The following is a 16,489-nucleotide window of genomic DNA, read 5'->3' on the forward strand; positions in this document are numbered from 1 at the left end:
GGGTCTTGCTATATTGCCCAGGCTGGTCTCAAAACATGAGCTCAAGCTATCCTCCTACCTCAGCCTCCCAAAATGCTGGGATTATAGGTGTGAGCCATCATGCCTGGCTTAGGTTTTAAAATATAAATTTATTTTAAGAAAATTTTATAAGTTTTGTAACAGTTGTCAGCATCAAAATGGAGTCACTAATGTCAAGAAAACCCTGATAAATAGAGCTGGGAAGGCCGTGAAAAGAGGGTTATCGTGTATGCCTGACAACAGAAAAAGACTACGAAAACCACAACCTTGGACTAAAGGCCATCACAAGCTTACATAAAAAATGCTTCTGCAAGGACATCTGCCCAGAAACTTCCTGTGTACTCTCGGTAAGGCATAACCCTTGTTACTTATCTTTGCAGCCAAGGATAATTATTTCAAAACAATTGTGTAATCCTCCTTATTTTTTCCTTTAAAAATCTTTGTCTTCCTTTACCTCCCTGAAAATGCACATAGCTTAGTATGGCACATGTATTCCCATCACAATGTTTTATTCCCAAATATATTTCTGTTAGAGAGCCTCTCGTTGTTATTTAGGTTGACAGTTTGAAAATGTGAATAATAAGGGAAATTCACTGAAACTTTGCTCATCATAACAAAAGTTTAAAAACACTTAAATGTCTTTCAATAATAGACTTTTTGAATAAATTAAGCTACACACATATAGGTGTGCACACACCTAAACACATACACCTGAATACACACATTGGAATACAAAGAAACCATATGTCTATCGTATATTGTCAAGTTTTCTAAAAACAAATTGTAAAGCTCCTGCAGAGTTGCTCTTATTTTATTAAATACTATACATACGTGTATATGGGCCTAGAGATATGTCTAAAAGGAATGTCATGAAAATGTGAACTTCAGTCATCTGCATGATGGAATGAGTCAATTTTTAGTTTCCTCTCTGTACTTCCCTGTATAGTTTGAATTGTTTAGAAAAGCATATGCCATGTTTACAGAAGCAATACAATGATTTTTACATAAAATATAATGTTATAGCTGTTATTAATCTCCTTTCAAGAAAATATTATTGCTTCAAAGACAGCCATGCTAATAAGGGCTAATTTGTCAGATTGATTCATTGACATCTTGGGAAGAAGACATCAGCAACCCAAAGGGAAAGGATACAAGAGACGTACTCTGTGGCTTTGCTATGCACACCCTGAAGATGTCCAGCTATCATTTCTTTTCACCAGACCAGATGACCTCTAATTCATCTTCCCTCCCACTCTAACCCCAAGACTGATTCTAAACCTATATTCTCTGCCATGCTGGTAAACATCCTTGTCATCCAGGCAAAATGCCCGGAAATCATCTTTGACTCCTTTTCTTTTTTCCTACCTTCTCCTTCAATCTGTCTCCAACTATTCATCTACTTTCCATTTCTACTGATACTGCCTTAGCTTTGTAACCTCATCACTTCTCCCCTGCATTTTTGTTGGCATCCTACCTGGCCTCACTCCTGCTCACCACTGATTTGTCTCCCTTCCTGCAGTCAGAGCAATTATCCTAAATATTGTGAGAATGGTGGCACTCTCTCTTCAAAAATCTCCCAGTAGTTCTCTATTGTTTGTACTGTACAGGATAAACTTTCAGTTCCCCTAAATATCACATCCACTCACCTGCTTCTGAGCTTTTTGGGCATGGCATCCCTCTTCTGGAATGCTCTTATTCCTTAGACCCAATACTTCACCTGGCTAACTTCCACTTATCCCGTGGTATCTCTGCTTAGTCATCACGTCCTCTCAGAAGCCCTTTGGGACTGCATATATCTATCTACCTATCAATGGATTGATTGATAGATAGATATCTTCATGTGCTTCCATAGTACCCTTATCATAGTACTTATGATGTTGATTTATAATTATTTGTTGATTGCCTAGATCCACACATGATCTGTCAGGAAAAGAATTGTGTCTAATTCACTACTGTGTCCCCAGCATTTTGCACAATTCCCACACATTTAAAATCATTGAATGAATGTGCTGCAGAAACGGTTAATTTCCATCTGAAATTGGTTCCCCTTATTTTGCCAGATGTTGCTGTATCTGATGTAGCACCTGGAACATGGCTGCTCTGCCATCATCAGGGGAGTTAACCTGAGAAGACAGAGTAGGCAAAAGATAAAAAGAACTAGGTCTTTCAAATTGTCACTGAACCAATGAATTAACCAACTCTTGGTCAATCTGCATTCGGACTTCTTTTTTGTTTTGGACAGGGTCAGTCTATCACCCAGGCTGGAGTATAGCGGTGCTATCCATAGATCACTGCAGCCTCAACCTTCCGGATTCAAACGATTCTCCTGCCTCAGCCTCCCAAGTAGCTGGGATTATAGGTGTGCACCACCATGCCAGGCTAATTTTTGTATTTTCAGTAGAGACGGGGTTTCACCATGTTGGCCAGGCTGGTCTCGAACTCCTGACCTCAAGTGACCCACCTCCCCCAGGCCTCCCAAAGTGCTGGGATTACAGGCATGAGCCACCAACCTTGGCCTGTTAGGGCTTTACTTTAAAACAAAGAAAACAAAGGTAATACTATATATATATATATTTTTTTTTTTTTTTTTCTTTTTTGAGACAGAGTCTTGCTCTGCTGCCCAGGCTGGAGTGCAGTGGCATGATCTCAGCTCATTGCAAGCTCTGCCTCCTGGGTTCACGCCATTCTCCTGTCTCAGCCTCCCGAGTAGCTGGGACTACAGGCGCCTGCCACCACGCCCAGCTAATTTTTTGTATTTTTAGTAGAGATGGGGTTTCACCATGTTAGCCAGGATGGTCTTGATCTCCTGACCTTGTGATCTTCCCGCCTCGGCCTCCCAAAGTGTTGGGATTACAGGCGTGAGCCACCACACCTGGCCAAACAAAGGTAATATTCTTAAAGAAGTTCCAGGAACTTCTTTAAGTCCAATCTCCTAAATTTTAGCATGCATAAGAATAACGTAGCTGACTTCTTAAAAAGTAGATTTCTGGCCCCACTTCTGGAGATTTAGCTTCAGTGGGATATGGTAGAGTCTAGGACTCTGCATTTTAGCAAGCATTCTGATGTAGTTGGTCTGCAAACCACACTTCAACAAACCCTGTTCTAAAACTTCATATCTATGGAACGGAACCACATGAATGGCTCCCATCTTCTAGATCTTTCCATCATTTGAATCTGCTCCCTTGATTATTGTGTGAAGTGTAGTTTGCAGACCAACTGCATTAGAATTCTCTATTCACCAGAATAAGACATTGATCAGGTAAGTCACTTAACCTGAGTCTAAAAGTCCCCATTTATTTAAAAAAAATACATATTAATTCCCTGCATTGCCACTCCTGAGACTGGTTGCAAAGATTAAATGATCTCAGTAGCTGCACTGTACAAACGTAAGAAAATGCAATTTGTTAGGACTCTGGTATTTATCATGCTCCTTTACTGAAGAAAACTGTTCTTTACACTCTATTTATTAAGAAAGAAATAGAGGCTCACATTGTAGAAAGATTGCTACGTGGTCAAACTATAAAGGGGTTTACCTGAAAAATTGTTGCCCAGAACATCCTATTCCTAAGCATTCTGACTGTCTGCATGCTCCATCAACTCTGTAAGTAATGTATAATATGAATAGATTCCCTGACAAAGGAAGCTGCTTTGACTCCAGCAAAAATTAGTAGGTCCAAGGTTATATATCATATGATTCCATTCATATGACCTTCTGGAAAAAAACAAAACTATAGTGACAGAACAGGGCAATGATTGCCAGGGGCTAGGAGGTGGGGGAGAGTATGACTACAAAGGGGCAGCAGAGGGAGTTTTTTGGGGTGGTGGAACTATTCTGTATCCTCATTGTGTTAGTAGTTACAGGAATCCTCATGCTAAAATTCATCAGCTGTACAAAGATTAAGCAGTTTTACTATATGTTAACTTAAAAAATTAATTAATTGATTGGCTCAACTCAAGTGACTGCTTTCCTTACCTGGATAAAAGCAACCCAAAGGATTAGAGTTTGTGGAGAGAGAAAAGAAGAATCAGAAATATGAGGAGGGTAGGCAGGAAGAGAGAATGAGAAACGTGCACACTGAACAAACAATTGTTCTGAGTACTTTTTCACTTTTTTTTTGTTGTTGAGACAGCCTGTTGCTAACACTGGTATGCAATGGCGTGATCATGGCTCACTGCAGCCTTGACCTCCCAGGCTCAAGTGATCGATCCTCCCACCTCAACCTCCTGAGTAGCTGAGACTACAAGTGCATGCCACTATGCCCACCTTTTTTTTTTTTATTCTTTGTTTTTGTTTTTTTTTTTTTAGAGACAGGGTCTTGCTATGTTGCCCAGGCTTGTCTTGAATTCTTGGGCTCAAGCAATCTGCCCCTCTTGGCCTCTCAAAGTGCTGAGATTACAGGCATGAACCACCACACCCAGCCTGAGTACTTTTTTATTCCTTTCCTTTTTTGGGAGTTGTTTCCTAAAGATCAGTTTTACCTACTTTCTGGGACTCCATCCTTCTCTTCCCAAGTATAAAACTATTCTGATTAACCAGTAATTTCCACTGTTTCTCCTACACAACACTCTTCAGTTAATTTTTAGGTAAATTTTACTTTCCAGATTACCTCACACCCCCAAAATAATCAGAATGGTTAAGCTTCTAAAGCAAAGCCCTCTCTAACAGAGTCAGACAGAATTGGGGAGAGGCATTTTTCACATTGGCTTTCCTCTTCTTACTTCAGTGTCCCCCTGTTGGTTGGAGCTTCTAGAGATGTAATACAAGACAAATCTGTAATTTTAAATTTTCTAGTAGCCACCTTAAAAAAGTAAATAAAACAGGTGAAATTAATTCTAATACTATATTTTACTTAACTCAATATATCAAAATGTTATTTCAACATGTCATTAACATAAAAATTACTAATGAGCTATTTTGCATTTTTTCTTTGTACTAAGTCTTTGAAATCCAGTGTGTGTTTTACTCTTAAAGGGCATTTCAGTTTGGACTAGCCACATACCAGTAGCTTATAGCTGTTGTGTAAGACAGTACAGGTCCAGGCTATTTATTTTTGAAGTCCAGTGCAAACAACCCCTCATTCTTTGCACTTTGATAACTTGAATATTTGAGCCTACAATCTTCATTCATTCATTGGTCAACAGCCGCTGGAGTGTTTACTGTGCACAAAGCACTGTGCTAGAAGCTGGAAGGACAAAAGTGAACAAGACATTGTTTGCCCTAAGGCTCAGTCTGTGGGGGTGAGAGACACATAAAGAGACAATTATAAAATAACATGAAAGAACGGTGACAGAGATGCACACTATTTAATGAACATCTGGATGGGCAGGGGAGTGCTCTAAATGTTTCAGAGGTGGCCCTGAGCTGGCTTCGGAATGTGTGACATGAACTCTGAGAAGGGGATGGGAAAGGGCATTCAGAGGTACTAGCTTGACCAGAGGCGCGCAAATGAGTAATGCTGAGGCCTAGGGAGCCTCCTGAGTGCATGTCAGGGCAGAGATGAATGGAGAGGGAACTGGATAGGTATGCAAGGCCAGACAGAGAAGAACCTGGTATGTCATGTTTAGCTTCTAAACTAAAACATCTCGAAAACTTCCTAAAATTCCATATGAAATGCAAATGGCGCTGGATTTCAGCTTTTGCTGGTAACCGTGGCAGCTCCCCTACACTGGTTGCTGAGTGAGGGCAGGGCCATCTGCTTTGCTCACCACCCTACCCGAGGCTTGCAACACTGCCTGGCACAGAGCGGGCCTGGGGAGTTTACTCGGGCTGAAATGCCATCCTTCATTCTTTCTCCTCTGGGCTTCCCATCTGCCTCAGTGAACTGGAAAAAGAGGAAGAGTGCCAGCCATAGCCTTCCACGCTTCCAATGGCCTCTGGAGTTCACGAACAGGTCTTCACCTTTCTGGGCTGCTTCCAAGTGTACACAATGGAGCTCACCACTCCCCACTGCCCAGGACTGCTGTGTAGCTCAAATGAATTCGTGGAAAGTGCCCCCTAAAAATGAAAAGATGCCTCTGGGGACCTTGCGCACACCGAGTGGCACGACCTGCAGAGGTTACCGCCAGGTTTCCATCCTCCGCGCCCGGGAACCGCCTGTCCGGCCAAAGGGTGACTGACTCAGGGCCGGGGCGCCTCCCAGCCCTCCGGCGGAAAGCCACTGCAAAACCGCTTAAGGCGCGTTTGGAGGAGGCGGCCCCGCAGTCCCGAGGGCCTGGGGCCCTGAGTCCCAGCTGCCCGCCCCCGGTATTCGCAGCGGACCCCACCGGCACCCAGTCCCTGGCACCCCCGCCTCGCGCGGCGGCGGGGAGAAAAGGGTGGAGCGGTCCGACTCCCGCAGCCAATGAAAGCTGCGGGTTCCTGGTCCGATCCCCGGCGCGGCTCGCCATTGGTCGCCGCCCGGGTCTCGGCCCACCGAACCTCGGCGACCCGAGCCAATCGCGAGGCGGCGGGCGATCCCGGGCTCCCCTAGCTGCGGGCTACAGGCGCAGAGCGGGCCAGGCGCGGAGCTGGCGGCGGTGACAGGAGGCGCGAACCCGCAGCCCTTACCGCGCGGCGCCGCACCATGGAGCCCGCCGTGTCGCTGGCTGTGTGCGCGCTGCTCTTCCTGCTGTGGGTGCGCGTGAAGGGGCTGGAGTTCGTGCTCATCCACCAGCGCTGGGTGTTCGTGTGCCTCTTCCTCCTGCCGCTCTCGCTTATCTTCGATATCTACTACTACGTGCGCGCCTGGGTGGTGTTCAAGCTCAGCAGCGCTCCGCGCCTGCACGAGCAGCGCGTGCGGGACATCCAGAAGCAGGTGAGCGGCGCCGGGTGCGGCCGGGACTCAGGGCCGGGGGCGGCGTGCGCGGGGATAGCGGGACGCGAGGTGGCGACGGGAGCTGCGGTGCGGGGGCGGCCAGGACTTCCCGGGGGGGTGGGGAGCTGGCGTTGGAGAGGGGTTGGAACGAAACAAATGTGATGGGGGCGGGGGAACAGAACAGGCAAAGTGCCCACTGTGTGCAGGGCATATGCGGGTACCTGGAGGGAGATGAAGAAGGGGAAGAGGGGGAGGTGCGCAGCACTCAGGTAACTCTCACCCGGCCCAAGCATTTCAGAGAAGGAAAGGCTTCCGGGAGGTGGAGCTGGGTCTAGAGATTGGGAAGTATGGGAAATGATTGGGGGAAGGTGTGTGGGTGGAGGGACTGGTGTGAGCAAATGCTGGGAAGCCGACAAGTGCAGGGCAGGGGCGGGAGAACGTCGGAAAAGTCCGTTTGGTGCTAGGCTGGAGAGGGGACTTGATGCCAAGGCCGAGTTTGGACTTTATTTTGTACAGCAAGACGCTTTTGATTGGGTTTAGGATAGAAGACTAAAGCAAGAAGGTAGAACCCAGCCCAGAAGCGGGAGGGAAGAACCTCACAGCCTCTGGTGACGGAGGGCTCACTCCTTGACAAAGGCAGTCGGTCCATCTCTCAGTTCCTCAGGCACCCATGGAGCCTGTGACCTGCTGTGGCTCACAGTGGAGCCTCCTCTGCATCCAAGGACCTGGGCAGTTTCTTGACTCCCTCTGCTTCTCTCTGTGCTCCTCTCTTGTTGGCATCAGGTTGCAGAGAGCTTCTGTTTCCTGCTGCCACCCTTCCGTAGGTATAGCAGCCTCCATATTCTGCTTGCTCCGCGCTGGGTGCTTCAGGCAAGAGCATGAAGATGGATGCGGAGAGACGTTCCCATGAGGCATAAGACCTGGGGCCTGGTGGGAGAACGCAGTGTCTGGAAGTGCTTTGCCCTGTAGCTCTGGATTTTGCTGGTCACAGTCATGGCTCCAGAGCCTCTGCCTGTCCTCCCTCCCCACCTGCACCCTGTTTCCTAGCTCTTTTCTCGAGTTCAAATTCTCCATTTACCTGCTTGTCTCTCCCCTGTCAGACTGTGAGCTCCTAGAATGCAGGGACTGTTATGTGACTCGCCTGTGGCCCATAGGGCCTGGCTCAAAACAGCCTAGCGAGTGCCTATTAATCTCGGCTAAGCCACAAGATTCACTATGAGCAGGAAAACAGGGGCCCAGCTGGACTAGCCTCTACCCCAGACCTGCCAAGTGCCATTGCCATCCTCATAGCAACCCTGGTAGATCTTGTGCCTATTTTACAAACAGGGAAAATTGGGTTTCAGAGTGTGAGTCATGTGCTCAGGAAGACTAGTCAGTAAATGGGGCTGGAACCTAGGTTAGCTTGATTTCAGAGCCTGAACTCTGACATTTCTTCTTTCCCAGGCTTTCCCTTCCCCCCTACAGGTCTGGTTCAGTTGCCTCACACCTGGCTTGTAATAGCTGTCTGACATAGTTGCCCTTTTTTCTGGGCTCTCTCTTTGGCCTCCAGCTTCAATGCAGCACCCCTAATCACTCCCTCCCATCTCTGGGCTTGTATCAAACTCCGTGGCTGCAGATTCAGGCAGGGACGAGACCTGGTTGGTCATGGAATCCCACCTATCATCCCTTTTCCCCCAAATCACAGGAATCTCTTCCTTAATACCTGCCCCCTACTGGCTCCCTGGCCTCTGATCAAAGAAAAGTCCTTCCCCGTGTTGAGCTGTTTGCCTAGCCAGCTACAGTGCAGCCTTCTCCAGGAGACCTGACCAGTATTTGACCAGACTTTTGGTTGCAAGTGAAAGAAGCTCAATTCAAACTGACTTGAGCAAAAAGGGATTTTATTGGCTCAGGTCCTGAAAAGTCTGGGAGTACAACTGGATCAGGCATGGCTGGATCCAGGATCCTCTGTCCCCCATCTCCATCTGTCCATCCCTCTGCCATCTGTTGGCCCTGCTTTTCTAGGTTGACTTCATTCTCTGGAGCCTCTCCCCCTGCAGAGGCCCCAACAGTTTCTGGCTCATATCCAACCAGCTTAGCGACCCCAGTAAAGAGAGAGTGGCTGTCCTGGAACTGGTCTCATTGGCTTGACTTAATGAGATGTCCTTAACCTGTCTCTGGCCAGAAGTATAGAATCAGACCTCAGTCATGTACCCACCTCCTGGGGTAGGGGAGTAGAATCAGTCTCACTTGGACCAAAGGAAGATGGGGATTGTTAGAAGTGGATGAAGAGGAAATGGATGGTCACAGGTCAAAACGACAAATATCCACCTCCCCTGCACTTGTCTATCTCAGCAGAAAAGAAACACTTCCTCCTGCATTTCTGATGGGCTTGTCATCTGTGGGCCATTTGTTCTGTGTTTTGTGCTCTGGTCACTTACCTTAGAGGTTTTGTAAAACCTCTTCCTTCCATTGGCTTGGTGGTCCTTCCCTGCTCCTCCTCTTCCCCTCAAAGTGATGCATGAGTTAACATATACAAATGTTTAAACAGGCCTTGGCATGTGATAAGCCTCCATACGTGTTAGCTATTACCCTGTGAACTGTTACCACAACTCCATCTATCTTTCCTGTCCTGAAGTCAAACAGTCCTGGCTATGAATCTCAGCTCTGCCATTTACCAATTGTGTGACTTTGGACAAGTTATTTTGCTTTTGAGTTTCCTTATCCTCAAAAAAAGGGTGTCATCCTAACTTCCTGGGACTGTGGTAGGAATTACACAAGACAGTGTGCAGTAGATGCCTAGTGTGTTGGGAATACCCAGTAAATGGTCCTCATTTTTATACTTGCTATTATCACCATTACAAAACCTTTTCTGAACTTCCCAGCTAGAGTTAATGTTTTCAGAACACTTCGATCCTCTCTTCTAGCTCTTTGATCATTCTGCCTTGTGGTGTAGCAATATGTTGGCTTTTCTGTCAGCCTTGCTGGCCAGGGAGGTGCCAGAGGGTAGGGCCAGCAGGCCTTTTCATTGTTCTGTTTCTCCAGTGCCTGATGGAGGCATCATTCCCAGCTCGCCCTTGAAGAAAGCAGGGCTGCAGGCTGCTCTGGGGATTCCCAGTGGGGCCAGCTCACCCTCTGTCCTGTGGTTGCAGGTGCGGGAATGGAAGGAGCAGGGCAGCAAGACCTTCATGTGCACGGGGCGCCCTGGCTGGCTCACTGTCTCACTACGTGTCGGGAAGTACAAGAAGACACACAAAAACATCATGATCAACCTGATGGACATTCTGGAAGTGGACACCAAGAAACAGGTGAGAGTAGCACTTTTCCGGGCTCTGGGAGCAGGTGGGGCACTGCCCCTGGTGCAAGTGACTCATAGGGAGATGATTTTAGCCAAGGGCATTGCAGAGTGGACAGGACCAATGCCCACAGTCATAGAAGATACTCCCTGCCATTGCTGTCCTCAAGCCTCACAGCCACCAGGGGAGAGATGGGTCATAATAGCTCAGGGGAACCCTTTGCGTTTCCACAGGAAGTCAGGAATGGGGAATTCATGAGCAAAAATGAGAGGCAAAAAGGAATCTACTTACCCCTTCCTGATAAGGAAGTGTGCTGGTAAAAAATGGGCTACAGAAGTGACTGAGAGGCATGGGTCTTGTTATAAGCTTCCTGGAAACCCTCTTGTTTAATAGCCTTCGAAATGTACATACTTTTTGGCCCGTCTAGTAATTTTACTTCTCGAAACCTGGCTTAAGGAAAAAGGAAATAGGCTTCAGTATAAAGATACCCAACACAGAGTGATTATATCACAGCTTTATTTCAAATTGACAACAACACAATATCCAATAATAGGGGAGTCATTAAATATGCTATGTCTACTTGATGGCATTTTGTTATTATTGTGAGACCTTGGCCAAGTTACTTAATCTCTCTGTGCCATTTCTTTTAATAGCTTTATTGACGTATTTAAAGTGTGGTAAAACTCTTACCACAATCAAGACAACAAACATACCCATCACACCCCAAAATCTCCTCATGCTCCTTGGTAATCCCTTCCTCTAGCCCCTAGCCCTGCCTCTTCCCCTACCCGCCCCCTACAGCCTTAGGCAAACAGTGACCTTTCTGCCACTATAAATTAGTTTGATTCTAGAGTTTATATAAATGGAATCATACAGTACTTTTTGTTTGTCTAGCCTCTTTCACTCAACATCTTTATGTGGAGATTCATCCATGTTGAAAGGTGTGTCAATAGTTCATTCTCTTTCACTGCTGAGTCATATTCCCACACATATTGTGTGGATGTATCACAGCTGGTTTATCCATTCACCTACTGATGGACATTTTGGCTGGCTCCAGTTTGGGGCAATTACAAATAAGATGGAACATTTGTGAACAGTCTTTGTATGGGCATATGCCTTCCTTTCTCTTGGGCAAATATCTAGGAATGGAATGGCTAGATCATAAGGTGGGTGTACATTTAACTTTTTAAGGAAGTGCCAAATTTTTTTTCAAAGTGATTGTAGCATTTTACATTTCCACCAGCAGCGTGAGTGTTGTTCTTGTTCCACATTGTAATAAACTTGATATGGTTAGTCTTAATTTTAGCCATTCTAATAGATGTGTAGTAGTTTTTCATTGTAATTTTAATTCACATTTCCCTAGTGACTAATGACCTTTTCATGTGCATGTTTGCTATTTGTATATCTTCTTTGGTGAGGCCTGATCAAATCTTTTGCCAATTTAAAAAAATTCAGGTGGTTTTCTCATATATTCTGGAAACATCTTTTTTTTTTTTTTAACTTTTAAATTAAGTGGTACCTGTACAGGTTTGTTATATAGGTAAACGTGTGTCATGGGGTTTGTTGTACATATTATTTCATCACCCAGGTATTAAGCCTAGTACCTATTAGTTATTTTTCCTGATCCTCTCCCTTCTCCCTCCTTCCACCCTCTGATAGGACCCAGTGTCTGTTGTTCCCCTGTATGTGTCCATGTGTTCTCATCATTTTGCTCCCACTTATAAGTGAGAACATGCGGTATTTGGTTTCCTGTTCCTGCATTAGTTTGCTAAGGATAATGGCTTCCAGCTGCATCCATGTTCTTGCAAAGGAACATGGCTGCATAGTATTCCATGGTGTATACGTACCACATTTTCTTTATCCAGTCTACCACTGATGGGCATTTAAGTTGATTCCATGTCTTTGCTATTGTGAGTTGTGCTGCAGTAAACATACACATGCATGTGTCTTTATGATACAATGGTTTATATTCCTTTGGGTATATATACCCAGTAATGAGATTGCTGGGTCAAATGCTGCTTCTGTTTTTTGGTCTTTAAGGAATCACCACACTGTCTCCCACATGGTTGAACTAATTTACACTCCCACCAACAGTGTATAAATGTTCCTTTTTCTCTGCAACTTCACCACCATCTGTTATTTCTGTTATTTTTTGACTTTTTAATAATAGCCATTCTGACTGTGTCAGATGGTATTTCATTGTGGTTTTGATTTGCATTTCTTTAATTATCAGTAATGTTGAGCTTTTTTTCATATGCTTCTTGGCCACATGCTTGTCTTTTGAAAAGTGTCTGTTCATGTCCTTTTTATGTTCACTTTTTAATGGGGGTTGTTTTGTTCTTGTAAGTTTGTTTAAGTTCCTTATTGATGCTGGATATTAGACCCTGAAACAACACCCTTTATTAGATTCATGATTTGCAAATATTTTCTCACAGTCTGTGGCTTCTCTTTTGAAAACCAGAAGCTTTATTTAGTTTTTCTTTTTGAGACAGAGTTTCACTCTGTCGCCCTGGCTAGAGTGCAGTGGCATGATCTTGGTTCACTGCAGCCTCCGCCTCCCAGGTTCCAGTGATTCTCCTGCCTCAGCCTCCTGGGTAGCTGGGAGTACAGGCATGTGCCACCACACCCAGCTAATTTTTTGTATTTTTAGTAGAGACGGGGTTTCACCATGTTGGCCAGGCTGGTCTCAAACTCTTGACCTCAGGTGATCTGCCTGCCTTGGCCTCCCAAAGTGCTAGGATTACAGGCGTGAGCCACCACGCCTGGCCAAATCAGAAGTTTTAATTTTTCCCAATTTGTTAATTTCTTCTTTTATGCATTGTGGGGGTTTTGTTTGTTTGTTTGTTTATATTTTTGTTTTTTGAGACAGAGTCTTGCTCTTTGGCCCCGGCTGGAGTGCAGTGGTGCTATCTCAGCTCTCAGCAACCTCCATCTCCCGGTTTCAAGCAATTCTTGTGCCTCAGCCTCCCAAGTAGCTGAGATTACAGGTGCACACCACTACACCTGGTTAATTTTTGTATTTTTAATAGAGAGGGGGTTTCACCACATTGGTCAGGCTGGTTTCGAACTCCTGGCCTCAAATGATCCACCTACCTTGGCCTCCCAAAGTGCTGGGATTACAGGTGTGAGCCACCGCGCTTGGCCTACTTTGCGTTTTGATATTTTATTTAGGAAATCTTTGCCTATCCAATGTCAGAAAGGCTTTCTCCTATATTTTATTGTAGAATTTTTATAGAAACCTTAAAGTGAAGCTCTCTGGGCCTGGAGTTTTCTTTGTAAGAAAGTTTTTAAGCACAAATTCAATTTCTTTAATAGGTACTGGGCTCTTCAGTTTATTTATTTCTTCTTGGGTTAGCTTTGGTAGTTTGTGTCTCAAAGGTATTTGTCCATTTCACTAAGTTGTATAATTTATTGACATAAAGTTGTTCACAATACTTCCTGTAGATATCTGTAGCTATGTCAAGTCTTTCATTCTTGATACTGGTATTTTGTTTCTGCTCTTTTTTTCCTGAACAGTCTGGCTTAAGGCTATTGAATTTTATTGATCTTCTCAAAAGCTAGCTTTGATATCACTGATTTTTCCCTTTGTGTGTGTGTGTTGTTTTCAATTTCATTGATTTCTGCTTTGGTCTTTATTATTTCATTTCTTTTCTTACATTGGGTTTAATTTTACTCTTTTTCTAATTTTTTAAGGTTAAAGTTTAAGTCATTGACTTAGACCTTTTTTTCTAATATAAATGTTTAGTGCTATAAATTTTCCCCTAAGTACTGTTTTAGAGGCAGCTCACAAATTTCTATATGTTTTCTTTTTATTTCAGTTCAAAATACTTTGATTTTCCTTTTGATGTCTGCTTTGACCCATGGATTATTTAGAAGTATGTTGATTTTTTTTATCACTAGTTTTGAGCAATTTTATTATGATGTGCTTTGGTATAGTTTTATTCATAATTCTTGTTTGGAATTTGGCGTAATTTTTCATCAAATCAGGAAATTTGGGGGCCATTATTTCTTCATCTATTTTTCTGTCCCCTCCTTTTTCTCATCTAGTTTAGAGACAGCTAGGCCTATATATTAGGCCATTCAAGTTGTTCTACAGCTCAGGTCATTGAGGCACTGTTCTTTTAAAAAAAATTTTTTTTCCTCTCTTTCATTTTGGATGGTTTCTGTTGCTGTGTATTTAAGTTAACTAATCTTTTCTTCTGAAATTTCTAATTTGCTGTTAGTGCCATCCATTGTATCTTTCATTTCAGACATTGTGGTTTTCATTTCCAGAAGTTTGATTTGGATTTTTTTTTTTTTTTTTTTTGAGACGGAGTCTTGCTCTGTCCTCCAGGCTGGACTGGGTGCAGTGGCGTGATTTCGGCTCACTGCAACCTCCACCTCCTGGGTTCCAGCGATTCTCCTGTCACAGCCTCCCAAGTAGCTGGGATTACAGATGCGCACCACCGCGCCTGGCTAATTTTTTTGTATTTTTAGTAGAGACGGAGTTTCGCCATGTTGGCTAGGCTGGTTTCAACTCCTGATCTCAGGTGATCCGCCTGCCTTGGCCTCCCAAAGCACTGGGATTACAGGTGTGAGGCACTGCACCTGGCCGGATCTTTTTAATATATTCTTAATGTCTCTAGTTAAATTTTTGAATATAGAGAATATAGTTATTATAAATGTTTTGATGTCCCAGTTCACTAATTCTAATATCTATGTCAGTTCTGGGTCTGTTTGATTGATTGATTTTTCTCATTATGGGTTGAATTTTTCTGCCTCTGTATGCCTGGTAAAATTCTACTGGATTCTGACATTGTGATACTCTGACATTTTACCTTTTGGGGAGCTGGGTATTTTTATGTTCCTATAAATTTTGAGTTTTGCTCTAGGAGGCAGCTAAGTTACTTGGAAATAGTTTGATCCCACTGGGTCTCAATTTTTTAGATGGGGCCAGGGAAGTATTTAATCTCGAGTTAATTATGAGGCAAGATCATTTTGAGTACTCTACACAGTGCCCTGTGAATCATCAGGTTTTCCAGTCTGGCTTGTGGGAACAGACACTATCTCCTGCCCTGTGTGAGTCCCTGGTACTATTACCTGTTATCTTTTTTTTTTTGAGACAGAGTTTCACTCTTGTTGCCCAGGCTGGAGTGCAGTGGCGCAATCTCGGCTCACTGCAACCTCCGCCTCCCAGATTCAAGCGATTCTCCTGCCTCAGCTTCCTGAGTAACTGGGATTACAGGCACCCACCACCACGCCCAACTAATCTTTTGTATTTTTTTTTTTAGCAGAGGCGGGGTTTCACCATGTTGGCCAGGCTGGTCTCAAACTCCTGACCTCAGGTGGTCCACCTGCCTTGGCCTCCCAAAGAGCTGGGATTATAGGCATGAGCCACCATGCCTAGCCTATTACCTGTTGTCTTTTCTGGCAGTTTTTTCCCTGGCTTCAGCCTCAGGTAATAGCCTCATGCGTATTTACTGATTAGTACTCAGTTGAATTCCCAAGGACGCCTTTTGCATTTCTTCAGTTTTTTCTCTGTGCAACTCTTTCCTCTCCAGTACTCTATCCTGCACACTGTATTCACCTTGGTCTTCTGGAACTCTCACCTCTTTTTTTTTTTTTTTTTGAGACAGAGTCTCGTCCTGTCATCCAGGCTGGAGTGCAGTGGTACAGTCTTGGCTCACTGCAACCTCCATGGGTTCAAGTGATTCTCTTGCCTCAGCCTCCTGAGTAACTGGGATTACAGGCACCTGCCACCACACCCAGCTAATTTTTTGTATTTTTAGCAGAGGCAGGTTTTTGCCATGTTGTCAGGCTGGTCTTGAACTCCTGACCTCAGGTGATCCACCCACCTCGGTCTCCCAAAGTGCTGAGATTACAGGCATGAGCCACCATGCCCAGCCTCACCTCCATCTTTTTAACTCGTAGAAAGTCCACTGGACTCCACCTGGGTTTCCCTCCCTGCACTGCCTAACTCCAGGCAGTTAAATGGGCCATCCCTAGAGCTCACCTTTTTTTAAAATAATTTTTTATTTTTTTATTTTTAGGTCTTGCTATGTTGTCCTGGCTGGTCTCGAACCCCTGGCCTCAAGCAATCCTCCTGCATCAGAGCTCACCTTGTTTCCTGTCTCTGAGGGATCACTAACTTTCATTGTTTATGTCCACTGCATTGAAAACTCTTATTTCATATATTTTGTCAGGTTTTTTTTTCAGGCAGCAGGGTAAATGTGGTTCCTGTTATTCCACTTCGGCTAGAAGTAGAAGTCCAAGGGATGTATACATTAAAAATCATGTGTTCCAAGAATGTGTAATGATAAGAGATGATGGTCATAGTATAGTGTTAAATTTTTAAAAGGCAAAACAGAAAATGAGATATGCTTTTGGTTTGTGTGTGTTGTGTTAAAACATACAAAATAGTGTGAA

General features: G+C 44.3%; 1 protein-coding gene across 1 annotated transcript in view; it reads left to right on the forward strand.

Annotated features, from left to right (window-relative positions):
- Positions 1 to 4,327: 4,327 nt before the first annotated feature.
- The window catches only part of DHCR24 (24-dehydrocholesterol reductase), a 39,690-nt gene continuing 27,528 nt past the window's right edge, over positions 4,328 to 16,489 (forward strand). Inside the window, exons 1-2 of the mRNA XM_008967854.4 lie at positions 4,328 to 6,812; positions 9,941 to 10,096. Coding sequence (XP_008966102.2) covers positions 6,582 to 6,812; positions 9,941 to 10,096 — 387 coding nt within the window. The 5' untranslated portion in view covers positions 4,328 to 6,581. The remainder of the gene's footprint in view (positions 6,813 to 9,940; positions 10,097 to 16,489) is intronic.

This window comes from Pan paniscus, chromosome 1 (genome assembly GCF_029289425.2).
Source record: "Pan paniscus chromosome 1, NHGRI_mPanPan1-v2.0_pri, whole genome shotgun sequence".
NCBI lineage: Eukaryota > Metazoa > Chordata > Mammalia > Primates > Hominidae > Pan > Pan paniscus.